At 41.7% G+C, this 26,962-nt stretch overlaps 1 protein-coding gene across 1 annotated transcript; it reads right to left on the minus strand.

Annotated features, from left to right (window-relative positions):
• Positions 1 to 159: 159 nt before the first annotated feature.
• On the minus strand, positions 160 to 26,362 carry NT5E (5'-nucleotidase ecto). The gene is made up of 9 exons (XM_050972022.1): positions 26,024 to 26,362; positions 21,168 to 21,390; positions 15,449 to 15,637; positions 10,799 to 10,996; positions 9,230 to 9,381; positions 5,813 to 5,925; positions 4,864 to 5,009; positions 3,162 to 3,362; positions 160 to 1,481 (listed from the first exon to the last, which is right to left on the minus strand). The coding sequence occupies exons 1-9, from the start codon at positions 26,339 to 26,341 to the stop codon at positions 1,324 to 1,326; spliced, it is 1,698 nt and encodes a 565-aa protein (XP_050827979.1). The 5' UTR covers positions 26,342 to 26,362; the 3' UTR covers positions 160 to 1,323.
• Between the last annotated feature and the right edge of the window lie 600 nt (positions 26,363 to 26,962).

A 26,962-nucleotide genomic window follows, 5' to 3' on the forward strand; every position in this document is an offset into this window, starting at 1 on the left:
GGTCCAGAGCCTTGCAGGCACAGCCCTTGAATGGATGTGGAAGTGAATGGGGTCTTTAAATTTCAGCATCCTGAATGTTTCTCTTAATGCACTTTCTTGAAATCTACAAGTGCAATGGATGGAAGAGGCAAGTAGCTTCAGTGTTGAAAAAGACTGTAATGAGCTTTCCAGGAAAACCCAGCAGGTTTATTCAGAACAATCCGTTTTACACAGCATTAAACAACCCAAACATGTAGATGTCAAAAGTCCCAGTAATCTTGGAAAATGATATTTTTATCCTTGTTTACAATCAATCATTTCTTGATAAAGCATCAGCAATGTACATTTAGCATTTAATTTGATTTCTTACAACTATTTTTTTAAACAAAGCCTTTCCATAGAAGAGATATAATCACAGTTATCATAAAGCCAGGTTATGCTGTAAAATGCCCCATTGCCTGACTATTTCCAAAGGATGCCAGAAGTGCTGCAGGAATCAATGCCTGGATCTGGCATTTTCTTGGAATGTTGCTAATACAGAGTAACAGGCAGCAGTCCTGTGTGCTTTGTTCTTTGGAAGAGGTTTAAAAGTGAGCATATTTATATGAAATACAGTCACAGATTGTGTTCTCACTCTGCATACAGTCCCCAAACTGGTCATATTTAAGAGTGAAGAATACTCAAATTGTTAAAATTGGCCAAAGTCAAGTCAAGGTTTCATTGCATCCTTTATTAGTGGAAAATAAAAGTGTGATATTTCTTTTTCAGTAGTAAAAGAAAAACTTTTTAAAACTGCATAATTAATAAACCTCATGATTTTAATGGCACAGAGTTTAATCCAGCTCTTTCAGGCATTCGTGTAGGTATGATAAATATGACTGGAAGCAAAGGAGAGATATTAGATTGAATACCTTAACCCTGAGTGGAGATCAAAGAAAGGCATATGTATCTATAATAATCCATTTCTAGAAGCTTGTTTATGTCTGGAATCAGGTTCTTAACTCACTGTCTAAAGCAGCTCAAAGAATTTGACAATTTATAATACCCCATTTCAGTCTGTCACTGTTTTATGATTGAGCAGTAAGTATTCACTAGAACTCTGCTTTTGAGTCCTCAGTTTCAGGTACCTGCTGATTCTGACCAAGGAAAGTTGTGGATTCTGCCCCCTTGCTCTGCACACAGTGCTCCAGTGGCACCACCAGGTTAAAGACAAGGCAGGGGGCTGCTCACTGCCGACATGCAGCAACCTCACTGCTCATTCATTGTCAGGTGTAACAGAAGAGAACAGGTCTCTTACAGCTTCCTCAGTATCATCTCTCCTCCTGTATTCCTTCAAACAAAAAATCAAGTGTGCAAGAATGTTACAGTCAACAATACAGAGATCAGGGTGAGACTTGCTTCAATAAGACTTCCAGAAGAAAATTTTATTCGACCTTCAACTGCTGGGTAGACTCTCTTCATTCTCTGGAGGTAGCGGGAAACAACTTCAACGTCAGGTTCACCTAAAGAAACAAACACTAAACTTCTCTGCATCTGCCAAGCTCTTCACCAAAATGTAAGAACTTGCCTACATTCCAGTTTTAGCTCAAGAATCAAATTGTTTTCTATGATTTGCTATTCTGAATCAGCACACATTACCTGTGGTGGTTTGTAGCCAGAATTTTTGGTAGCAACTTGTATTTTACAAACAAACAAACAAACACACACACACAAATTATTTTTGTTTTGTCTGGCTTGTTTTGTTTTGCATTTGTTACAATGGTATTTTCCAGTTCAGGCAGATTGAAATAGTCTCCCACCTGTTTGGGGTATAGGGCTGTAGACCTGGCAAAGCTATTGCTTATACTTTATCAAATTTACTTTTTTTAGGAGAAGTTTCTAGTCTTGGCAGTGCTTGTGTGCACATAAGCACAAGGTATTACATGGGAGATCTACTCCAGGGGAGAGCCTTTTCAGTCACTTCTGCCAACCATGCAATGAGCCCCTTCTGATCCAAGCTCTTAAAATAATAAAGGGTAGCCCTCCATCTTAAGAATAACTACAGTTTTACCCTACTGTTGTACTGAAAGACTTTACAAGAACCTTACAGGTTGTTCCCTTTCACTACTCCTAGAGATCTTTCTCAGTCTCATGAGTAGGGCTGATGTTTTAGATCAAGTTTTGCTGAACTTGATTTAAAACACCAGTTGCACCAGTTGAGAATCAACTTTAAATTTAAACACCTATAGAAAAAAAAATAGCCTGTAACAAAGAGCCAGAAGGAAAATTTTTGAGGTAAAAGCATGCTTTCACCATGAACAAGCAGAAAAAAATTAAAAGTTCTGCAAAATTAAAATACAAAATTAAAGTTCTGCAAAAATGTAGATGGGCTCCTATGAGATATTTTTTAAAAAATACAGCACTACACCCCTTTTGTGTTTTCAGAAATAATGGATTTTAATCTCAATTTTTTTTCAAGTTTCCCTCCATCCTAAAGGATGGACAATACCAATTGTACAAACACAGACATTCTAACACTTTGCATGCAGCTTTAGAGGACCTTAAGCCTTGTTTAAAAAAGCTTTGTAGAGGACCTTAAGCATTATAAAACACCTCTCTTCCACCTCTGTGTTGTGGTGTCTGTGGCACCCTGCCTTCTCCTGCCTGCAGAGCTCCTGGGGGTCCCTGGCTTTGGCTGGGCAGGCTAATTCCTTTCAAGCAGGTTGGCATCTTTTCCCTCACCCTCTGTTGTTCACCTGAGCTGCATGTTGTTTAACAGTGGAGGTGATGATTGTGTCTTTCTAAATACTTCTGTACAGTGGAAATTTAAGGTCTATAGAAAACAGCACCTTTCTTTTTGGTGCATTGTTCAGTAATGAGTACAAGTGCAAGGCAGTGTAAGATGTACTCTCCGTATTCATTGCTGCTTTTCTGGTTTACCACAACCTCAGGACTGCTCTCAGAGCACTGCTGAATTGATAATGTTTCTCTCTGAAACTTTTGTGGGTTTAACTGAAAAAGAACGGATTTGCTGCCTACAACAAAATCTAGCAAGCCAGAACTGTCAGAGTAGAAGCAAATTTAATCACTGAGTATAGGCAAAAAGTCTGAGGTTTATACTGTAGAAAAATCTTTAGTTTTGGGGAGTTGTTTGCCTGCTACCTTGTTAGTGCCCATACTTACCTGGACTGTATCCCCCTTACCTTTACTGTATCCCAGATTTTTGTCTTTCAGCATAGTGTAACCATCTCCTCCAAATAACATATAGGATGGCAGAGTCACATTGTATATTCCATCCATCTGGAGTGGGACATAGGCTGGGACTCGGCAAGCTGTGCAAAGCACTTCTAAGCTAACAACTCTGCTTCCTGGGGCTCTGGAGAGATCATAGACCACGTGGATGCCTACAAAAATACACATTGGAATGCCACTTAGTGCAGGGCATGTTGAACACACAGGGCCAGAAGCAGCATTCTCCCTCATCTTCAGCTGGTTCTTTGCATTTCTTTCTATGACTGAGAGTTGTATTGTTCTAAATTGCACCAGTTAATGCCCTGTGTTCTTTGCACACTTACTTAACTTCTATACAAGAACATTCCAGAGAAATAAGAATTGCTGAAGCACTGTCCCACCTCATTTACTTATCTGATGTCTATTCTCATCACTACTCCACAAAAGGAAATTTCTGGTCATGGGATTGTAATACTGCAAGACAAAAATACCTTCCCTTATTTCTGTAGTCACATGCTTTCTCATTTCCCTGGCCTGTTGCCGAAATGACTTTTTTTGAAGGCCAGACAGCCAACTTAACTTGGTATCTATTCTGGATAATAGGCAGTGTCCTGAAAAAGGAAAGTCAGACCACGGCTGTACACCGCAGTGTCTCCTCACTGTAGGAGAAGCAAAATTTCTCATTGTGCTCCTTCTTGATCAAGGCCAGGGGAAAGCCAGACCCCAGAGCAGCCCTGCCAAGAATCTGCAGATGAGGAAGCCACTAAAAGTCGTTCAAAGCACTGAGGCTCTTCCAACCCTGGCACTCTTCCTGCTCTGCATCTTCATCCTGAATGCTTTCCAGAGCTACTGCTTTTCTTCTTTTTTTGTGGAGAGGCAGCAGAGTTTGTTCTTGCTTTACCTTAGAGGTACCTAAGAACATGGGAACTTACTGGTGAAAGTGTGAGACAAAGGGTGTGTCTGTGGCGTGTGAGGGATAACACTGTCAGGGTATATGGGATGAGAGGCTTGGAGGGAGGGAATGCCCTTGAAGTTCAGCTCTTCTGCTAACTAAACAATAAAATCTGCACTAAATCACAAAGAGACCACGAATAGACATGACTGTAGCCTAATACACATCTGGATAAACATATAGATAGCTGCAATTAAAGATATGAGTAGATTTTTTATATTAAGTGTTCATCCATAAAATATTCAGAAATTCACTGGAGCAATTCCATAGTCCAGTCAGATGAGCTCTAAAACTGTCATTAATCATTAGCTAATTGCACAAAATGATTTTGTTAAACTGAAATTCAGCACAGCTATGCAGTTTGGCATTTCAGGTAGGCTGCCAGTTAGGAACTTAAAACTGGAGCTTGTTGTAGCTATTTCTGTGTTACAGCTATACTGAATTCTATTTTCCCCTGGTTAATTGCAGTGTTAAACTGATGCCATTATGGGCTTGGGAAGCTCAGGAGCACTATCTCTGCAGCAATGGGCTGTGTGCTGCAGTGGCTCAATTAAACACATATGGGATAAACAGCAGCTGCTGGCTGGCATGTGAGAGGCACAGGGCGAGGATGTATGGCCAGCTTGACATTCCATTCTTAAAAAAAGGCTTCCAGATGGAAAAAGGCCAACAGGAGGGATGGCTGTTTTGGAAAACTGAGAAGAGGAAAGAAGAAAATATACCTCCAACCTGCAGCAGCTCTCCACTTCCTTTTCCATATCTCCTCACACTGTGCTCAAAAGCTTCTTTCAGTGTGGAGCCTTTTAATTTCACCATATCAAAACGACCTCCAAATGGCAGAACAGACAGCAAATCTTCCACAGTAATGCTACCTGGGGGAAAGAGATTTAGTTCACTTCTTTGTTTGGGGTTTTTTTGTTATTGGGGGAAGCAGGGGGTTGTTTCTTTTTCCTGTTGTTTACAGAATTATTTTAGGATTATTTAACATCAAGTTTTTGACAAGGAACATGGCAAATACGGTTTAAGAAAATGAGGGCTTGTAGGGATGAGATTCACATATTTTTTGCAGGCTCCCAAAGAACCAGCAAGTATCAAGACCAATAAATCAGAGTTTGGTGTAACTGCATGTATTGCTATTAGAACAGAGCTACTAAAATACATGACAAAGCACCAATCTAAGATGAAACACAGCTATTCATACTCCGTCAGGCACTTTTTCCAGTTAAGATTTGTTCACATACTCCTACAGAAAGACTTAGCTAAACTGAGAAAGCTGTTTGTTTTCATGTTGCATTTATGTGGTATCAGGAAAATAAAAACTAAAACCTTAGAAAGCCCAGAATTTACTTACTCTACAGCAGACTACAGAAGGCTCACAGCGACCATACCAGATGACCCTGTACAGCAGGAGACCTTCCTTTGTTCCAAGGCAGCAAGGAGAGAGGGAAATTGTAAAAAGCATTGTGTACAAACAATGCTAGAGACTTCTGTCAAGGTCAGCCTGAGTGCAGTTGTGCTCAAATGATGGACAAACCATCTGAGAAAGTTTGAAATCACATCTAAACACTGTGCAAACCCCATCAGAACAAGCCCATAGCTACCACTGTGCTCAGGCTGACATAACTTGATTCCTTCTATCTGATGAAGTTGCCAATCAGCTGGTAATTTTACCTACCATTAGTGCTCTGCTCATCAATGGGTGACCGTATCCCACCTCCGTTCAGGATGCACATGGAAACATGGTTCCATGACTTCTTATCTGGGTGCCCAATATTCTCAGAAAGCTACCAAAGGAAAATGTTTAAACAGATTTTATCTTCACTTCCTATAGGCTCTGAAAATTTACACCAAATACAATCTGAGATGAAAAAAGACAGAAAGGTTTTGATTTTTTTTTGACATTATCTTCAGCCATGTTGTAAAATACTTAGTTACTAAAAAACCCAAAGAAGTATTTTGTTTTTTAAAATTATTAACATGAAAAATATTTACCCTTTACTGTAATGAACTCTGAACTCTACCCTAGTCTGTGTGTCTATGACATGGCCAAGGCAGGCCAGCTGAACAAAGGAAAAGTGATTTTTATTTCAGTGACTGTGATAAAGACAAATGATTCAAGCATATTTGGGGAACTGAGAGGTGAAGAGGACCTTAAATATACTGTTAAATATACTGTTGCTCATTAAAATACTGTTACTGTTAAATATACCTTAAATATACTGTTGCTCATTAAAATATCTTAGGGAAAGCATAAACTAATAATAAATTAATATATTAATTTAATAAACTATTTCAGCTTCTCTGTGGTTGGTTTTTAATATTTGGAATGGCCTTGGGTAACTAGAAATGTGTAGAACCTTCTAGTTCTTCTAGTGGAAGAACAGGAAATAGGCATACTAAATCAGAAAGTCTACTCTGCACAGCAATGTGTCCCCTGCAGTTCAGTGGTGAGGCTCTGACAAAATGCAAGGACAGGATTTGCTTGTGACATCCATAATAGTAAAGAAAATGGAGACCAGGTATTTGCCCAGTTGCATCAGGATGATAAACCTTCAGCGTTAATTCTCAGAAATAACTGAGTAGAATGGGGAATAGCTGAAACAACCTAGGAAAATAGAAAGGATGGACTGGTTTCCATACAGGAGTGACTACGGTCATAACTCTTCATTCTTACAGAGAAGTACAGGAAGCACATACAGAAGCCCATGAAATGAAGAAGGGCATGTGGAGGCTGGGTAGGAATTTGTGTCTTTTCTCATTTCAAGAATTGATAAAAAACCTAAAAGATCCAGAGAGGGGTGACGAGGATGGCCAAACACACAAAAACTTCTGAATGTAGAATAATGATGTAGACTTGGAATGTCTGACCTAGACATGACCAGGGAAAGAGATCAGAAGGAAATATTCAAGAAGGTTATAAAATCATGAGTGGTGTGATGGTGGATAGGAAGCAAGTGTTCCAGAGCAAGGACCGCTTGAGCCCCAGCAGTTATGCAGGCAGTGGGCAGCAGCAAGCTAAGCACTGGCAAGAGCAAGGTCTCTGCAGGATGTGCAGGTCCCTGGTGGAACACCTTGCCACCAGCTGCTGGGAAGGCTGGAGGCAGCCAAAGGGCTGTGGAGCCACTCCGCAGGAACTAATCTCCCGTCTCCCTCTCTCTCCCTGCTGTTGTTTCTTGCTCTCCTCACATGTTCCAGTTGAGCCTGTAAATGTCAAGAGACCGCTTCTGCCTTGGGACTGCCTGAGCTGTAAACTGGCGGGGGACACAGGCAGATCTGAGCACAGCAGCTCCACAGGCTTGTCCAGGAGTATGCTCATCCCCTACTATCCCCTCTGTCATTCTTGGAGACAAAACTTGGGACAAATGATCCTGTCATGTGTTCCAGGTGGGTCACTCCTCTGCTGCGCCCCTATGTGAAGTGTTTGTGACCTCTGACTTGCAGCTGTGTAAATGCTTTGTGCCTCCAGCTTAGTCATCAAAGTCATGCCCTGAGGCCAGATCCATGCTTAGGTTTGTAACTCATAATCAAAGGAGTGCAACTTCCCAGCCCTGAGCTGAGGCAGCTTAAAAGAGGAGATCACACAGTGCTGTTACCAGTTGCATAGTCTTTTCACCTCTGGGTCCCGTTCAGGTCCTCCCTTTAAAGTTCTTTGTAAAATGCCATCTAGGCCTGTCAACCTTTCTATTCCGAGATTCTGGGTTACTGGTTGAGATGCATCACTGGACTAAATGGACCTCTGTTTTGATCCAGCACAAAGATTCCATCAGTCCTCTGCAATTCTTATTCTCTCCACTTCTCAGGACAACTCTAAATATTAAACCTTGTGGAACAGCCAGGTCTATTTTTTCCCTTTATACCTCTGACCACATGTCAGCAGACAGGAAACCAAGTACAGAACTGGTAAGGCAACATGCAGAGAAATTTATGTATCTCCTGATGACTGCAGGTGATTGTCTATGGACACTGATTGAACTAAAACAGAATTTGACCCCCTAATAAAGAATGTATTGCAAGAAAATCTACAATATTTTCTGAAAGATTACAGGGTTACTTTCTTTAAGCTTGAAAAGTACCAAAGCATTTGTTCACAGTTTTGCAAATAAAGATATTTTTAAAATCTAGCAGGAAAAAAAAAAAAAAAAGCAAGATGCTCCAATTCTAGGAGAACTGTATGCAGAATTCCCAAATATTAGTCTGATTTGAAAATCAGCTCATGAACTAGAGAATTATTTTGAGGACTCTAATAAGAGCAATACCGTGGACTAGATAAATAGCTCTGGGGACAAATCTAAGTCAAAAGTCCTGATTATTAATTGTCCCTTAACTTTCCCTTTATGGGAAAGTTAATTTTCTGGAAATAGTTACATTAGTGAACGTTTTTCCCTGAAACACTTAAATGAAATGGTGTTGCTGCAGGGCAGTAAAACAGTCAAACTCAGGAAGTTTAAAAACTGGAAGTGACCTCTTGTAAAAAGACTTTTCTGGAGTTATGTGACTGTTAAAGCCCAGTAGTGCCTGTCAGAACACAGCAGGGGCTGGTGGCTCCTTCTGGTATGGGGTGTTCTGTGCCCAGCAGGGTTCATGGCCTTTCCCACCCCCTCCTTGCTTCAGCTGGCACCTTTTGGGCTCTTCAGGGAGACAATTCTTGACAGAAGCTTGGCAGAAAAATACCCAGATTTGTTTTCTGTGCCAGTGCACTGAAGTGACAGCAAAGCCCAGTGAGTAATGAGAGGACAGAGGGTGAGTGCTGTGAGCAGGGGCCAGTAGCAGAAAAGGGCCAGGGGAGCTGAGCTCTCCTCCTTGCTGGGCTCTTAGATCAGACTGCCACATCCCTTCAAAGTGCAGCCTCAAAGCCATCTGTGAAAAAGCTGTTCTCTCTGTGAGGCTGTGCACAAAGAATAAACTGCTGCTTACTCTCTACAGCAGCATTCCTTACAGCCTTGCTTCTGCCAGGTCTTTCAAGGGACATGCTGGATATTGCACTGTGGAAAAGCAGGCACAGAGCCCATGTGCTGATAGTTAGGATCTGGATAGCTCTGGAGTAACCCCTAGATGTAATTGCCTACTGTAGTGGTGAAAACATCTTACCATAGCATCACAAAGCAAATTTCCCATGTTACATTCTTGGAAACGGCATGCTTGGCTTGTACCATTCAGGTAAACACTAGTTTTTCCAATCTCTTTAGAATAATTCCCCAGGTTTTCTCTCCATTTTTCCACTTCTTCCTTAATGTGCTCATCTGTAAAGTAATATAAAAGTGTAAAATAAGCATCATACATGTCTCATATTAATGACACTTCAGTGAACGCAAACCTTAGGAAAAGACAAAGGTGTTCAAGATTCTAAGAGGTTACAATTTCCCTAAAAACTTCTCAAGCAACATGGCAACTATATTCACTTCAAAAAAAAAGCCTGTAAGGGGAGAAGGCAGGACAGGACAATCAAGGGAATAAGCCAGACCTGTGCCACAGCAAGGTTACCTTCTCTCTGCTTTTGCCCAGTCCTGTTCTAAGCTCTGACTGATGGGGTTTCTAGTACCTACCTTGACAGGTGAGAGAATTTTAAAAATACAAGTGAGATTGGTCTTTGATGCATTTTTTTCCTGTTTGTAATATCCTCCCTTTAATGTTGTGCTAAAAGGAAAAATGGCTCAAATATCAATGTCAGGGAATAAACACTTTATAGAAATTAATTCTTTATGCACATCTGTCTCTCGAGTGAAAATTTAATTATTTCAGAAAAAAAACTTGTATATGCAGACAGATGTTACAACAATTTTATATCAGCTACTAGTTTTAATCAATTTCCTCATACCTGTCAGCAAGAACAACATTTATAAAATTATATCACCAGTGTATCTGAATTTAAAGTTTTACTGACTTCAGAGGGAGAATGTAAACTTTCATTACATCATCTCACTACATTAATAGGTCACTGAGAATAACACAGCCAATATCTATTAACAAATAATTTTTAAACTATTTGTTTTACAAATACTGAGGTAGAACCTAGAAAGTCCGATAAAAGCTCAGAACTTCATACAGCAAACACTGGAGAAGAAACAGATTAGAAAACCAGGGTAATTGCAGAGCTGACAAAAAAACAGTTAACAGAGCTCAGACAGAGTTACAAACAAAAGTGACAGAGAGATTCTCCTCCTCCCACTTCTTTAAATGATTCAGAGTTAAAACTTTTAACACAGTTAGCACTGCATGCAAGAACTCCTGAGTTTGTATATTGTATTTGCACTTTGGCAGAGCACTTGGCAGGGTACTTCAAGTTTTTCCTGGAACATTTCCACTTTCCTATATTGCTCTAAACTCTGCTCTGAAGAACCCAGCCTCTGGCAAAACTGTAAATTAGTCCTCATAATCTTTTGAATCACAATTACAGGACTAGCAAAAACAGGTTCTACAAAGTGGTAAGGTATTGTATCACCTGAGCTCTTACAAAAGGACTTTCAGGGATTTTAAGTAGATAAAAACACACTCTGAATGCATGCATATTCAACTGCTACATAGGCTGAACCTTAGCATAAGAGACTGGGCAAGCTCAGAAAAAAAAGCTGAATTTTTATTTCGACATTGTATTTAACATGACAAGACTTGAATTGTAGCAGAGTGCTGCAGGCAAACTCAAATGCCTAGTCCACATACCTTCAGGAATGCTGCTGTCCAGCAGAATGGGGTTTCCAACAGCTTCAACTACATTTCCTTTCTTGTCAAATGTAACATTCAAGTAACCAAGATATTTTCCATAAGCATAAGCTTGTACAACGGGCACCTTCCTCCCATCATCTGAGTCAACCATGAATGGATATGGGCCAGCTGGCACTTCAGTGGAGGGTGGGGTGCCTGCACAGAACAAGTGTGAAAAGTGGGTCTTCAGCCCATGTGACCTTCAAGGAGTTACTACAGTGACATTTCAAATGTTTCTCAGCCTTAACAAACCCAGCTAGGATAGAAACAGCCATGGCTGTACTGGACAACAAGCAGACATTTGATTGTTGAGTTATCTCACAAGAGACAATGTTGTTTTCAGGACAAGAATTCAAATAACTACCACAGTGTTTTTTGAAGTTATGACAGCACACTCTGCCATGACATCACATCACAACAGCAACAAAGCAACTTTTCTTTCCAATTATTGCAATCTAAACCCCTCAGTAATGCAAATGTAACAGCCACTGGATGAAATTTTACTGTTGAGTTTTCATACTACATTATTCTTCATCACACAGAAACTAAGAATTGAAGTAAAACATACATCAGATTTCTTGGTCTGAAAAAGTCTAATGCATTTTACTGTTAATAGGCAGACAGAATACCTACAAACAGTTCTGTGAATTTGTACATAGAGCCAGCTGATTCTTTTTTCACTATACCAAACAGCCTCCAAAATTTCAGACAGCCTGTAAACCCTCTGCAAATCCAACCTTTATTAGCATTAAAGTTGTGTGGTCATGGATTTAAAACTCCTGTTAACCTGAAAAGTCTGAAAGATGCCTAGGGATAGGGCTTGGAAACAGATTAAGGTGAGGCACTGGCAGAAAAAAAGAGATAGCTCAGTTTGCCACAGGATTTAGAAATCACACAGGGCAGAAAGTGGCAACGGAAACTGGAACTGCACAGCACAGCTCTTGCCTCAAGGGTACCAGGCTTCTCCATGTCTTCTTGACATTATCTGAGTATTGACAACATTATCTGAGTAGTATCTCTCCCTGCTGTTATTCCTGTCATTATTTCTGCCCCACTGTCAGACCAAGGCTGGGTAGCTCCAAGAGCCATCATGTGCTGTGTGACAGAGCTCCCTCAGAGCCTGTTCCTTACTCCCGTCCCAAAGGTGGTGGCATTTCCCACCAGTGTGTTGGTGAGCTCTGGGCTGCTGGCAAGGCAGGGGCAGGGGGAGCAGGGGCAGAGAACATGGATCCAGAGAAAAGCAGCCTCTTCACTTCCACTGTTCACAGAACAGCTTGTTTCCTTCCATTTACAGTTTACTTAATATCAAATCCTAGGATAAGCAGCATGATAAATATTCCTGCTAGAACTCTAATATAATTCATATCCCTATAATCCCTCCTATTTCTCCAGGGAGAGGAGCTGCAACAAACTGAGCCAAACTTACCACAGAACTAGATTTTCTACTTTCAGCCAGGCCAACAGAGTTGGTTCCTTGGAGTGCCACTTAACTATTCGTTTATTTAGGGAAGAATGAAAGAAATGCTGTAGCTAATGAGGACTCTCCAGGAGTTATGCATGCAAAAGTGGCTTTGGGGTTTTCTGAACTGAAAAAGGAATAAGTTTTTATTTCTTGTTCTTTAGTCCTCAAATGAACAGTGCATTACAAAGATAAAGCTATTCTTTCTAGGCATTATTACAATTTATATCAGCTGTGTGTAGTTAAGTGCTGGTCCAGAGTCTTACCCATTTCTTGTTTTCTAACAAAATACTTTCTGATTCTGATGCTTCCTTTCAGGATCAATTAGCACTATGACATCTTTCCCTTGTAAGATAGATGTGTTGCTTCTGAAATGCAAAGACTATTCAGTGCATCTTACCCCAACAAACACAGCACTAGGACTCATGCTCAGTCAAGGCATGAGATGCTGCTTCACTACAAATGCACAAATTCATACTGGGTGACTGAAGAACATGTAACACTTTCCTATTTCTTACCCTGTTTTAGCCAACACACTACATTTTCATAACATCTGTTCTGATGAAAACCAGAAATTTAACTGCTCTAACCCAAAACTACCACTGTTGGTTGAATCAGTTCTACAAACCAAATGCACACCTGAACAAGTCAGGGCAATATTCGCCTTATAACCTGTGCATAAACTGGAGATTGGCAAATATCTTAGAGACAGGTTGGACTAGTCCAAGATGAAACCCTTACATTAAGATTTCTCTGTGGAGATGTCTCCATGGGCAGTATGTCTCTAAACCTCCATGACAGATCAGGCTGCACAGCTCATACATCTCCACTTCGACTGAGCTGGAACATTCTCCCAGATTCTGCTGCCAGTTATTGATTACACCTCTTGATTTAAATAAGAGCTTATAAGCTTAATATAAGGATCGAGACATGCAGAAAGACATTTCAAATCAGATGTTTTACTCTGCAGTGAAATCACCTCCACAGATGTGGCTGTTTCTCTGGGAATGCTGACTGGTGGCTTTGACTCAGCAGGGCATGGCTCACAACTGCACTCACGATGCTCCTGAATGGGTGAGCACGTGTTTCACAGCACTTGGGATAAAAATTATATGCTCAGACCACATTCTGTCAAAAATCGTGTTTTGACGAAATAGATACTTTTTGTGTATCTCCTCCAGACATTACTTTGTTTATTTTTCTCACTTTGCCAGTATTAATAAAAAAACTAAGACAGTTTTGTTTTATCAAATCAGTAGAGCACTTGGAAAAGGGGCCAACTCATTCCTAGCTGAGATTTTTAACCTGAGGGCTGCAGAGTCTCCTGCAGTGTGCTCTCTCTGGCCTTGTGAATCTTGGACAGCTTCAAATGGGGAGGGGTGGAACAGCTTGACATAGTCTAGTCTGACAGCAGGCTACTCTCTGGGATGACCAGAGGTGTGCTTGCAAACTCCTGCAGATCTAGACATGATATGAACTCAGATGTCTCAGCTCCTGCAGCACTTCACATCATGGTTCCAAATTGTGACATGTGGTGTCTCTTTGGATCACACCCAAAAAGGTATTTTGACTACTGTGGCTACCACGATGAGGCACAAACTCTCTACAGGCATTGGCCAGCAAGACTGAGCAAGAGAATATGGATTCCACTGTGTAAATCCACAAGGAATGCACACTTTGGATATGGAATCCATCCTTGTTTTTCCCAACTCAAAACCAATTCAGTAAAGTTGCAGGCTGCACCCTAAGACAAGACCAAGGTCCCTGTGGCCAGTGCAGGTCAGTGTTGGAAGGCCCTGCTACAAGCTGCTGTGGAAGTTGAAGGCAGTCAGGAGGAGATGGAGCCATGGAGCAAGTAAATATTAAGGTACCACTTCTGGCTTGGGGAGTCCCTGGGCTGCAAGCTGGTGGGAAACATGGGCAGATCTGAGTAAGGTGTCTCCACGTGCTCATCCAGTACCCTCCATCATCCCTCTTGGTCACTCTTAGACACATGGTATTGGGATGCTCCATCCTGTTGCTTGTTCCACTTTGGCTACTTCTCTGCTGCACCCCCATGCAAAGTGTTTGTGAGCTCTGACTTGTAAGCAGGTGTGTAAATGCTCTGTGCCTCCAGATTAGTCAAAGTTATTCCCTGAGGCCAAATTCAAGAGATATTCTGATCTGCTCAGTGTGTAACTGTGGCATGCAGTTGTTTCTTTTTAACAAGTGAGATAAAAAAAGGTGAGAGTTCAGATAAGACAAAAAAGGCATGAGAAACAGAGAAGAGATGAATAAGGAGAGGAGAGGATGACAGTACAAACCTTTTAAGTGGTCAGGTTCCTAGGGTAGGGTACATAATGTTATCCCTGTGACTAGGGCACATAGGAAACTTTTCTGAAAACTACAGAAAATTCCCATTATAGTCTCAACCAGTTATTAAAGTTTCTGCTAAACTTAAAGAATTTTAAAAATTCAATCAAACAGAACAACAAAACAGCCACTCTTTGACTTGTGTCCTTACACTCTGGGGAAGGTAACAGCATTGAGGAAGCAGCTGATGGTAGGTGTTGCCTAAAATAGTATTACTGCAGGAGAAAACAGATCAGCAATGCTTATCTCTGCAATGACATCTGCCTCTAGAGAAAAGAAGAATGAAGTCAGAAATTAAAAGAGGTATTGAAAAAAACAGATGAATCTTGGGGAAAGTATTTTAATGGCAGACTAAATGAAGACCTATGAATATGGAATCAGATTACAGAGAAAATCAACACCAGTAGCAGTTTTGAAGTCTTCTATGATTGATTTTTCTGGTTAAGTCACACACATGTTTTAAAGTAGGCAACTAATTTACTCTTTTATAGGTGTGAGCTTGAAAGGAGTACAGTATGTTTAGCAGTAATTTATGGGTATTACTACCTATGTTCCTCTTCCCCACTTTGCATAGGTCACTTTGAATAGCCACAGCATTATGGAAGCTCTCAGTGAGTTGTGGTACTTGGTGTGCACAGGCTGTTTTGAATTGGTTTCTTGCACGGAAGTGATGGATATACCAGCTATGAACCTGAGTGCAGCCAGCAGTAAACTATAGTGGTGAAAGTTCTCCAAGTTTAAAGACAAACAGTTTCAGTTTAGCTTCAGAAGCAACATTTTAGTAAGAAGTAAAATACCTGTATAGAGAAATGTGTTTGTATGTCCTCCAACCACAACATCCACTCCTTTCACTTTTTGAGCAATATTTTTGTCCACGCTAAAACCAGAATGTCCTAGTGCAATTATTTTGTTCACTCCCATAGCAGTAAGTTTATTCACTTGCAGTTGCAAGGCTTCAATTTCATCTTCAAAGGTTACATCATCCCCTTAAAAAAAGAAAATAAACGAAAAGAATTTACTTGCAAAGTACCTTAATTGCTAGTTTGAAATAGAGTAGTTGACATCAGATATTAGTTTGTATAATTAAAAGGATTTTGAATGGCAGTGCCTTTCAAATATCCTTAGCTGGTTCAAGCTTTTGATCTGAGCCAATGTTTTTCAGTCCCTCAGGAGCACCTGTGTGCTTAGACTAATACAACATTTCTGCAACAAGCTGTATGCAATAGCCTAGACTAAAAAAAGTTATAACACTGTAAAAAAATTCAGTGGCATCAACAGCAGGATCAAAAATTGAACGCCTTTTATTATTTAACTAGAGAATGGAAACTAAATGTGTCAGTGTTTGCATATAAACAATTTTATTCTATTACAAAGGGTTTTTTTCCCCAACTGTATCTCTTGGAGATCACCTATCTTCTCCCAAGTTAAATCTCCCTTTTTACTGCACGCTCATCTTGTTCTTTCCTTTATCCCCCCTCCTCAAGGCTTTAAACAGCTGCTTCTTCAAAGTCTGAATTCATTAAAATCTGAATTGCCTTTTCATACAAACAATCTCACCTAATGTGAACCAGTCTCAGTAATGCCAATACAGCAGAGCACATGTCTGAGCTACCATCCTGAAACAACAGCATAAGGAACGGAAAGTCTGGAAAGGGGAAACCTTTTCTGGACAAGGATGTTGGGAAAACAAAAGTTTTTCTGCAAGTTTTCTGTGCCTGCTGAAATTACTCTAATGTGACAAACAATTACATGAACACTAGAATAACTGGCGTTTTTATCCCAGGCACAGTGGTTTGGGTTGCACAAAAGGACTTCCTATGCAAGAGGATAATTTCCCTGACAAAGTTTTAAGAGCAGAGTTTAAGGACTGGTTCAACCCACTGTGAACTTAGACTTTCTGGTGAAGACAACCAAGTGACTTTTCTACCAATTCCTCCTCTACCTAATTCCTCTCCTTCCTGCAGAATTTTTTGATCAAATAATTTCGAAAAATGCCTTTAAAGTAAAAATATTTACATTATTTCATAACAAAGGGAGGAGTGAAACAAATTCACAGACCACTGCAAAATGTTTCAGGAAATGAGGAGGAAGCTGCTACAATGGAAGAGATAAAAGAGGGTTACATAAATTGGTTCAGCACCACACCCATTCAATAGCTCTGTTAGTGCCCGAGGGAATCTTTGTACTGCACATTGCAGAGTGAATTGTGCAGTGCATCCCCACATTTTCTTCCTGTGGACCTCTTCTCAGAATCAAAGAGTCAGAAGTTAATTGAGGTTGGAAGAGACCTCCAGGAGCCATGTAGTCCAAAACCCATCAAAGCAGGAACTGAAAGCCAAATGAGGATGTTCAGGGTCTAGTCTGAACTGGCTGAAATTCCAGTTTCTCTAGGCAACATGTTTAATAGTTTAACCATGCTTACCATGACAAATTTTTTCCTTAAGTCCCTCCATTATACCCTCTGTTACTGCTTGAGCTTATTGTTTCTTGTCCTTTCTCTTCCCCTCTGGGAAGTCTCTGTCCCTCTCTTCTCTAAAAAATCCCCTTACACCAGTGGAAGACTGCATTTGGTTCCTTCTTAGCCTTCTTCTCCACAGTAAAGGAAGCCACTGGCTTCAGCCCCTCTTTGCACATCCTTGCATTTGACAGCACCTGGGCCTGATGCAGAGCTGCTGGCAGAAAGGGAAGTGCAAGAACTGATCCCTGAGCGCAGGCTCTTCACGTACTCTTCCCTCCACCATGGACCAGCTGCACCCCACTGGTGTGGGGGCCAGTTCTGCATTGAGAGATGAGCTCTTGAAACAAAGAGCAGGAACGAGCCACTGACAAGCTGTGCCAGCATGCAGGTGCCTGTGGGCTAACTTCTCCCATGGCCAGTAGCCAGGTGGTCCATGACAAAAAAACTGTCCCCATCAGCACCAGCTCTGCTATCCCTCTACATCAGTGCAGCCTACAAATGCACCTTCTGCATTGAAGACATGCTATTATTAGTCTTCAACCCACAGAATCATAAAATCCTTTAGGCTGGAAAATGCCTCTAAAATCATAGTCAAACCATTAATCCAGCACTGCCAAATCCACCACTAAACTGTGCTCCTAAGTGCTACATCTACACCTCCAGGGACGGTGACTCCAGCAATTCCCTGGGCTGTCTGCTCCAGTGCTTGACAACCCTTTCCAAGAAGAAATTTTTCCAAAAATCCAATGTAAACCTCCCCTGGAAAAACTTTGAGGGCATTTCCTCTTGACTTGTCACTTGTTACTTAGGAGAAGGACACTGTTCCCCACCTTGCTACACCCTTCTTTCAGGCAGAAAGGTATCAAAACAAACCGACCCATTCTCATCAGGAGGGAAAGAACAAGGACCATCCCATGCAGGTAAGCCCATCCCTCTCCCAGGACTGTCATGTCAGGACAGACAGACACCAGAGCTCGGGTGGGTCATCCCACTGCCAATCCACCCACCCACTGATCTCCCGTTGTCTGCCTTGCCCTCAGAAAGGGAATTCTGCCTGGGGCTGCAGGGGCTTCTTTCACCCCTTCTCCATGGCCTAGCCACGGCACTGCACACAGCTTTGCATCCTAGTCATTGGAGTATTTGATGTCGTTGAGATTAAAAGGGCCAGCAGGTTTGAAAGTTATACAGTGGGGGACTATAATAGCAACTACACAGTGTTCAATTCTCTAAGAAAACAGGCAAAAAGCAGTATGTTGCTTAGCACTTATCTGGGCATTTTTCAAAACAATCCGAATCAAAATTACTAACTTATTGCTCATGTCAATATTCCACTTCTCTTTCTAGGTTTTAAGCTGATTTGGCATTCTCTTATCTTTTTAGGTGAGGCAGAGTTTCAGAAAAAACAGCCAAACTGTTATGACAGAACAAGGGAGAAGAACTGTCTGCCTGTTAAAAATATTATGCAAGATAGCCAAAATAAAGTGGAATAAATGCAATTTAAAATTCCACTTTTGTAAACTCTGCCAGGTTGATAGTTTAAGTAAATATTTTGCTGCCTGTAAGGTTACTACAGAGTAAGTAGGCTGGCATTTACACCTTATACAAAAATACAGTGAACCAAACAACATTACAGAACTATAGCAAGTGGGCTGGAACCATCAAATACTAGAAAGTAAATACACAGGTAACTGTGTCTGTGTGCCAAGTTGAGAGCTACTCTTTCAGGACATGGAAAAACCTGCTGGGCACTCAACTGAGATAGCTGTACATAGCAAAACAGAGAACTCCAGAAAAACTGCCAATTGGCTGGAATCTATAAATGTGTTTCCCATCCCTATGGTTTCCAAGCAGTGGCATTAACAGTACTTCAGCAGAAATTAGTTGGTCCCTCCCAATGCAAACACTGACATTTAAGGACTTCATATTCTGTTCAAGTCTTTTGATAACCTTTTTTTAAGCAGACTATGAAAAGTACAAGTTGTAATTTCATAGCTGGGTGAAAGTTATGGAGATTTAACAACAGGAGAAATCACACTCACAAAATGCTTCCACAAAAAGCAGTAATGTAGGAATTCACCTTTCAGCATTCTCAAGCTTCCTGTTTGCCTAGAGTATATTGAAATGGTCAAAAGCTCTTTCCTTTTGGCTAGAGCACATGCCTTCTGTTCCTCCTAAACATGCAATTAAACCCCTAAGAGTGTAGAGCATGCCAAAGCACACACAGGCAGAGAAAACAGAATCATCTGGAAGAAATGTGTAGAGATTAGCAAGGTGCTGAATTTAAAATTAGCAAAGTTATAACAGTTGAATATAAGGAACTAGATTGATAATTATTTAGCCACCAACCCATGTCTGCCATGATTTTACCAGTCTGAAGGATTGCTAGGTCATGGGCAAGATGTAGTCATTGAGCTATATTAACATGTCCCGAGTTCACATTTTCAAAACTTCTAAATGTTTCTCCACACACCAAAAAGGCAAAGCAGAAAACTAGAAAAACTCTGATCACTATAAATGTTGCTGTTAGAATTTCCTCTGCCTTTTGCTCAGTTACACTGTGGGATATACTTCCTTAGGGATGCTTCAGCTCCATCTATGGAGGACTTCCCTTTCACCTCTGCTTTTTTAACTAGCTGTGGTCTCTTACAGTATCTCAGCATACTGAGGCATTGGTTATGATGTCTGAATCAAAATTACTAACTTTTTGGATACATTTTGGAAATTTATTCAAATGCTTCATGGAATCATTCTAGCACTATCTGGATTTTCACCCAGTGTATTTATTTGCAAGATGGTTACTTTGATGATCTCACTGCCCCGACACAGGTGTTTGGAGGAAGAGCACAGCAGATTTTATTACTCCCTAATGGAGGACAGTATTGGCTGTCATTATTCAAACCTAGCATGACATCTGATGATACCTACCCTCATGCCCTCAGGCACAGGTAAAATTCTATTGCCTACACAAAAATCTGATTCATTTTCTTTTTTGCTGGGGGACAGAAAGACAGGAACCCAATACCACATCACTAAAAAATAGAAGTGAGATCAGTAAGTCTATTCAGACCTCAGATGCCCATTTCTTGACAGGTTAAACATACAGAATTAGAATTAAAAAGCACAGAAGGAATAGTTTTATATTCTAATACTTCCTCAAAGTATTGAATATTCCTTTTTTTTTCAGGAAAACAATACACTATTTCTGTATTACTAAGCAATAGAAAGAGAAATAATACATGAAATAATAATATGAAGTCCCTTTTCAATATGAAAGTGTTTCAAAGCAGTGTTAAGAGTATCCCTAACTGCAAAACCCAGGGAAGAAACTCTGTTTTTGTTACATGTAGGCTGAACTCTGAGCGGGCAGTGACTCACATCTCCTACAGCTGATTTAAATGTGTTTCTCATTCCAGTAGACCATTTTATTTTACTAAAAAACCAAACCCAAACAAACCCCTCATCAAACTAAACCCCTTGAAATGCTGGAAAAAATAGTCAGAAATTGAGAAGTCTTTTTCCTCATCAATTCTAATTTTACTCATGAATGAAGCAATTGTGGTAAAAGCTGAATGGGTGTTCCTCCAATAGTCAAACTTCTGCAAATATTTTGAGAGGCTAAAAACATATTGGGAAACTTTTGCTTCAAAAACAAGTATGAACCTCTTCTTTTTTTGGGGCATGGAGGCATCCCAGAAAAAAATTTCAACACACAGAGAAATGTCACACTTCATGCTAGAGACGAGTTGTATTCATGTTTTAACTTTCATTTAAATGGATAAATAACTGTAAAATAACACGGAATATAACTTTAAAAACCCAAGCAAGAATAAAAATCCCAACAACCCCTGAGCTCTCCTGCAACCTCAGTGACTTTCTGATATTCATAGATATGGTCCGGGCCTGTATAAAAGAGGGTTTTAATGTTGGCAAGCCTTTTTAAGGTTAAAAATCAGGCAAAGTCCCTTTCTGCTGCAAACATTCATCTTTGGATTTATAAAAGCAGGCAAATAGCAAAATAGAAACAAAGGACATAAACTTACATACTAAAGAAAACATACCTGGCTGTGAAAGAAAAGAAGTTTCCTTTGTAGTGTAGCCAACAATTCCAACCGATTCTGAGTCAAAATGAACTATTTTTAAAGGATGAACATATTTCATCATTTCATTTGCTAATGGAGTTTTCCCTTTAATATTTGCACTGAGGACTGTAAAATTTGCATTTTTAAGAAGAGGATCCAATAATCCACTCACACCTTCATCAAACTCATGGTTACCCAAAGCCTGCAAAAAATGAGAAGAAAATATAAGACCCTACCTCAACTATTTGATGTAAATAGTCTCATAAGTTATATACATGGTATGTTTGAGAAAAAAAAAGTCTATGTTCTATGAAAGAAAACTTTAACTTGTCTAAACTAACACATTCCTGTTTCTCATGAACAAAGAAGTGATTGGGTTATTTTTCTTTTTAGGTGTAGGTTTCTGTTTTTCAGACTCTCTTACATGGATACAGATGTGAAATACAGATAATGTGATACAGATACATGACACAGATTTCAAAATCCAAAATCTGTTTGTGACAGTGTATCAGATCAAAACCCATTCGTTTTACATCCTGTAACTCTAAAAAAGAGGATTAACAATTACCACAAAGGCAAACATATATCTTATGTATGGAAAATACATTGTTTAAATACTGAAGAAAACAAATATTGCCATTGATATTTAGCATTTTCTTTAAGAAAATTTTAAGAGCTTTGTGCTTGGACTACAGTTTTTAAAACATACTCATGTCACACTTAGTAAAGGTTCTTTTGTGCTTTACCATGCAACAAGAAAAAAGAATTTCCTATCCACCATCAATATCATTACTTGCCTATGGAAGATGTAATGTTTATCAGCTACAGAGAGTCCTCAGAGCCAACACACAGTGGGGGTGTGTGCACACAGGTGGGTGTGCACTGAACACAGTGAAGTGTCGAGACTGCCACACGAAACAAGCAGTCTTGTTTATTTATTAGCAAGGCAATACCACCCAGATGAGAATGTTTGGTTCAGAAAGGGACTTACCTTGAGGAAAATTTCTCCTACCTGCCCCTTCTTCATGCTCAGCCTAAGCTGCCACATGCCTGTACCTGTAAATTTGGTGATAAGCCAGCAAAACCTCCATAGATGGCATTTTGCAGAAGCAAGAGTCCTATACACTCAAGGACTTTGTAACATATTTAGGTGTTGGGCAAGGACAGGATGTAGCCACAAAAACACTACAATTGTTAGGTAAATAATAACTCTATATGAGGTTTCAGGTTGCAGCTGGAGCTAAGCACGTAAGAGATATCAAAGCCAATGGGCTAACTCTTCCAGGCAAAAGTGTTGTGAAATTTCATTCTGAAATTAAGTGGGTAAAGCTGCATTCATCATCTCAGAAGGCTTATGTATCATTCTGTTCTACTTAAACAGCCCACACACCCAGCTGGGCTTGCCCCAGCTTTTATTCTGCAAATGGCTGTATTAACCCTGATGACATTAATCCTGATCACATTCCAAACCAAGGAGCACCTTAAGCCACCACAGGTCTGGGAGCTCAGTATTTCAGTCAATTGGTTGGCAGTGTCTTTCTCTTCTGACAGACAAAGATTCCTGGTTCCTTTTATCCTTACAGGCAGGTAGTCAACGCTAGGTGGAAATTTCAGGATATCAGCAGTAACTTGCATTGGAAATCAGCTGTTCCTGCTGACACTGCTGAGAACACTGCTCACACCCCTGAGAAGGAGCCAAATTGTGTGCTGCCACAGCACTTTTCCAAAAGAACCAAGAATATCTTTAAAAAAATCCTGACTTGGGAAGACACAGTGCACTCCATTATGTTCCATTTCTAATGGCATTCTAATTGCAATCTAATTTGCTGTAAAAAAAATACTAATAAAGAGAGAAAAAAAAGGTCATTCATCTTGATGTTGTCTGGATGTTCTGAAAAGATATCTGTGGACTGGTAGAGTATATAAATATGATCAAAATAAATAAATATGACCATATAAATAAATACGACCAATAAATATGACCATATAAATATGGTCAAAAGCTCTTTCCTTTTGGCTAGTGCACATGCCTTCTGTTCCTTGTAAATACGCAATTAAACCCCAACAAAAAAAAGGCTGCAAATGAATTAAGAAATTGAATGGGATATAACTGCCACGAGCTTTTTGGAAGAAAAAAAACCCCAAAATCCTAACCCAACCAACCAGTTAGGAAAGATTGTTTCTCTTGGCTTTGTTGTCATGCATTTGGATTATTTCACGTCCATTAGGACACTAGCTTTAATCAAAACTTTTCCCATGATGTGGGTGGTTGGTTATTAAGTTGTTAATGAGAAATCAGTGGTGGATAAAAATACAGTTTTACTTTTGACGCTGCTCCTCCTCTGAGGAGGAAGATGTGGACCATTTTGGGTTGCTATACTCTACCTAACTGCCCTTATACCCAGAACTCCTGCACTCTGCACCTGTGCAATACCCCTTAACCAAAACTGAATCTACTGGCCAGCATAAGTGCAAGTCACAAGGGGGAATAAACAGAAATATTCAGGCACACAACATGTGATTATATAATCCTGTTTTGAACAAGCAGCAACTATAAAAATATTTCAAAAATCAGGAGACAAATTAACAGAAGGATGAAACTTAAAAGTAAAGCTAGAAGACTTGTGTCACCTCTCCAATTACTGCCTTGGAGGAATTTATATTGGATTTTAGTCTTAGTTACACCAGAAAAAAAGGCTGGTGCCATGAAAATTTTTGGGAGGAAATGAAACAGGAGAAAACAGATTGGAGGTGATAACAGGTATAAATGAGAAAAAGGTAAACTTAAAAAAGGAAATTTCTCCTATTTGTGGAGAAAACCACTAATGCTTCCCGGCTGTCCTAAATCCTCCTATGCCTCCTGCTCGCATCCTGTAACAACTTTAATGACTCATGCTCCCTCCTTCATCCTGTTTGTAATCCTAGTCCTGTAGCTCACTTCTAAACTTTCAATAATCCCCACCCCTACTGTCAGGGATGTGGCTTCCCAAATTCTTCTTAAAGAAACACTAGCTCACCCTTCTCAGTGCGGCTCTTACCTTGCTCCCTGTGCCCCCAGCCAGCCACCATCCCCACTGCACGGCCCCCCCGGTCTACAGACAGAAGAATAGACACAGATGATGCAGCACTGCCCGACACTGGGCATCTATTCTTTAGGGTCTTTGGCAGCCGAGAAAGAGTGAGAAGCTACAGAACGTTTCGCACCTATCCTGTCACCTTCTATTCAAATTGTAATAAGCAGCACCTCCACAGAGAACAAGTGGTTGACTACTTCGCCTAAGGCATTCACATCTAGCTCAAGCCTCCGGATATCTGGTATAGGGTGAGTTTATTTTTAAAGCTTATTTTGATGAAAAATTTTTGCTATCTCCAAAACCAGATTGTTCCTACATAACTTTTCTAAAAGTTATGTAGGAACTAAACAAAAACTAAACAATACTTCAACACTGTCTGCAAAAATTTCTTCTTGTGAAATAATCAGGAACTGTACAGGCTCGCAGGCTGCCCATGAACCAGTTATACCAGCAAGCACAAGACTGAAAAATGACAGACAGCAGGAAGGTAGGGAAAAACCACCTCAAGTTATTTCTTGCACTGCAGAATCCCAAGGTTCTCCCCAGCTCTCAGTGAGGATGAGTCCTGAATGCACACACTCCTCTCCATCATCATTCAGAGGAAAGACCCTGTTAATGTTAGTATCACGATTAGAAAACCGTTCACTGGGGGACGTGAACAGGGAGCAGTATCACTCACAGACCTGTCTGTCTGGTGCTTAGCCTAAGAAAGTGCACCGGGGCATGACTTTCCCTTCCACAGCTGTCCTGAGGCAGAAGGAATACACAGGTGAAGCCATTTTCACCTGGAAAAGAAAGCACCGTCCTTTCCAGATAAAGCAAAAAAGAAGACAGAGAATGTGATATGCCCAGAAGATTTTCCTCTCAAGCTGACAGTTGGGATGAAATAAAGATCCAGTCACTCTCACAACAGCAGTCATGCTCAAACATGACTTTAATCTCTCTCCTTTCCGGAGTTGTACACAAGCAAAATAAGCACTGCTCTGAGACAAAAGATTTAAGGATATGGAGTGACATCCCCCGGTCTCAGCCACAAATTCTACCTTCCTCTCAGCACTTGCATGACCAAAAGAGGCAGAGTAAGTGTGAGCGATTAGCACGGTCTCAGAGACCTTCCTCACTAAGGCGCTGTTGTGATCTCTGGGCTGTTTGTATACAGCCCCTTATATACCCTGTCATCACCACAGCTCTGAGGGGACTGGACATAAACAGGGTGGGATTGATGAAAACTAAAACCCTCCACTCTTTGAAACAGCACTGCCAACCTGTGCCACCAGTGCCCTCCCGAAGCAGGACAGGCTGCGAGCCTCAGGCAGAGTTAACTCCCCTGTCTCAGACCAGACTCTTCGCCTGTCTTTTGCTGGGGTCATTTCCATGGCTTGCCAACCCCTCTCCAGCAGAGCCCGTCCAGTCCCTTGCCCGCATCTGTCAAGGAGAGCTCCAATGCATCACTCTGTGTAGCCTTGTCATTATCTCCCGGGCTCTGGCTACCCGTGGGGCTGCCAGCTCACGACTTAATTCGGCCGGGAGCCCACTACCCAACAAATCACTTCTCTTCTCCTCGCCTGCCTCCCACCTGCCTTTGGCTACGATTTTAGCATTACCTACAGCCTTTTCTGATGCAACTTTACGCGCTGGAGGAGGCGGCAAAGCGAAAAACCGGCATCGGGCGAGGAAAGGCACGAACAGACCCGGCACCCAAGGGGAGAGAGGGAGTGGAAGACCCCACCGCGCCTCTCGCTGTCCCCCGACCCGCTTTACCATGGCATCGTAGCGCAGGAGGTTCATGAAGTGGACCGCCTCCAGGCCCTTGAAGCGGGAGAACCACACAGTGCCCTGGTACTGGTCCCCGGCGTCCAGCAGCAGCACGTTGCGGTGCGCGGCCCGCTCCGCCGCCACCCGCGCCGCTCTCCGCGCCACGCCGCCGAAGCATCCCGGCGCTCCGGCCGCGCAGCTCCGCGAGCCCGCGCCCTGCGCCTCCACCCGCCCGTGCACGTCGTTGGTGTGCAGCAGTGTCAGTCGCAGCTCCGCCGCCGCCGCCGCCGTGCACAGGCACAGGCACAGGCACAGGCCCGCCATCCCGCGGGGGCTGCGCGCCGCTCCGCGCACCGGCTGGCTCAGGCCGGGGAGGAGGGCTGGGCAGCGGGGAGGGCGGGGAGCGGGCGAGCCTCCGGAGACACCGCGCAGGCTGCGCGCCTCCGGCGGTGACCGCCCCGCCGCCAGGCACGGGCTGCGGCGGCCGCAGGTGCTCCGCGTCTGCTGGGCGTGTGCGAGGAGCGCTCGGTGCGGCCGCCCGGGCTGCCCGCTGCGCCTCGTCGCGCCTCGCTGCTCACTCGCCGTCCGCCCGTCCTCGGGGCTCTCCGAGCTCCGGGCACTGTCCTGCGCCCGCGCACGTCCCAGTCCCCGCTGTTCCACCGATGTTCTTCACCCGAAGACAGCTGCTGTCGGTGGGAGAAGGGCTTTCAGCCGGCTGCTGGAGGTCAAACGGGATGAAAATCCAGCCAGCAGGGAAAGGACAAACTCCAGTGCTCACAGGAAGCCTTGGTGAATGTTTAGTACTCTGAAAGGAGTTTCCAAGCCTTCACATGGAAATGTTTGCCTCTCTCCTCCTCTTTCTCCAATGATGCTTAAAATAAAGACTGCTATTTCAGCCATAAAAAGAGTTACACTACTTTAAGAGTTGATTTAATTATAGCTCTA

Source organism: Serinus canaria, chromosome 3, assembly GCF_022539315.1.
Source record: "Serinus canaria isolate serCan28SL12 chromosome 3, serCan2020, whole genome shotgun sequence".
Taxonomy (NCBI): domain Eukaryota; kingdom Metazoa; phylum Chordata; class Aves; order Passeriformes; family Fringillidae; genus Serinus; species Serinus canaria.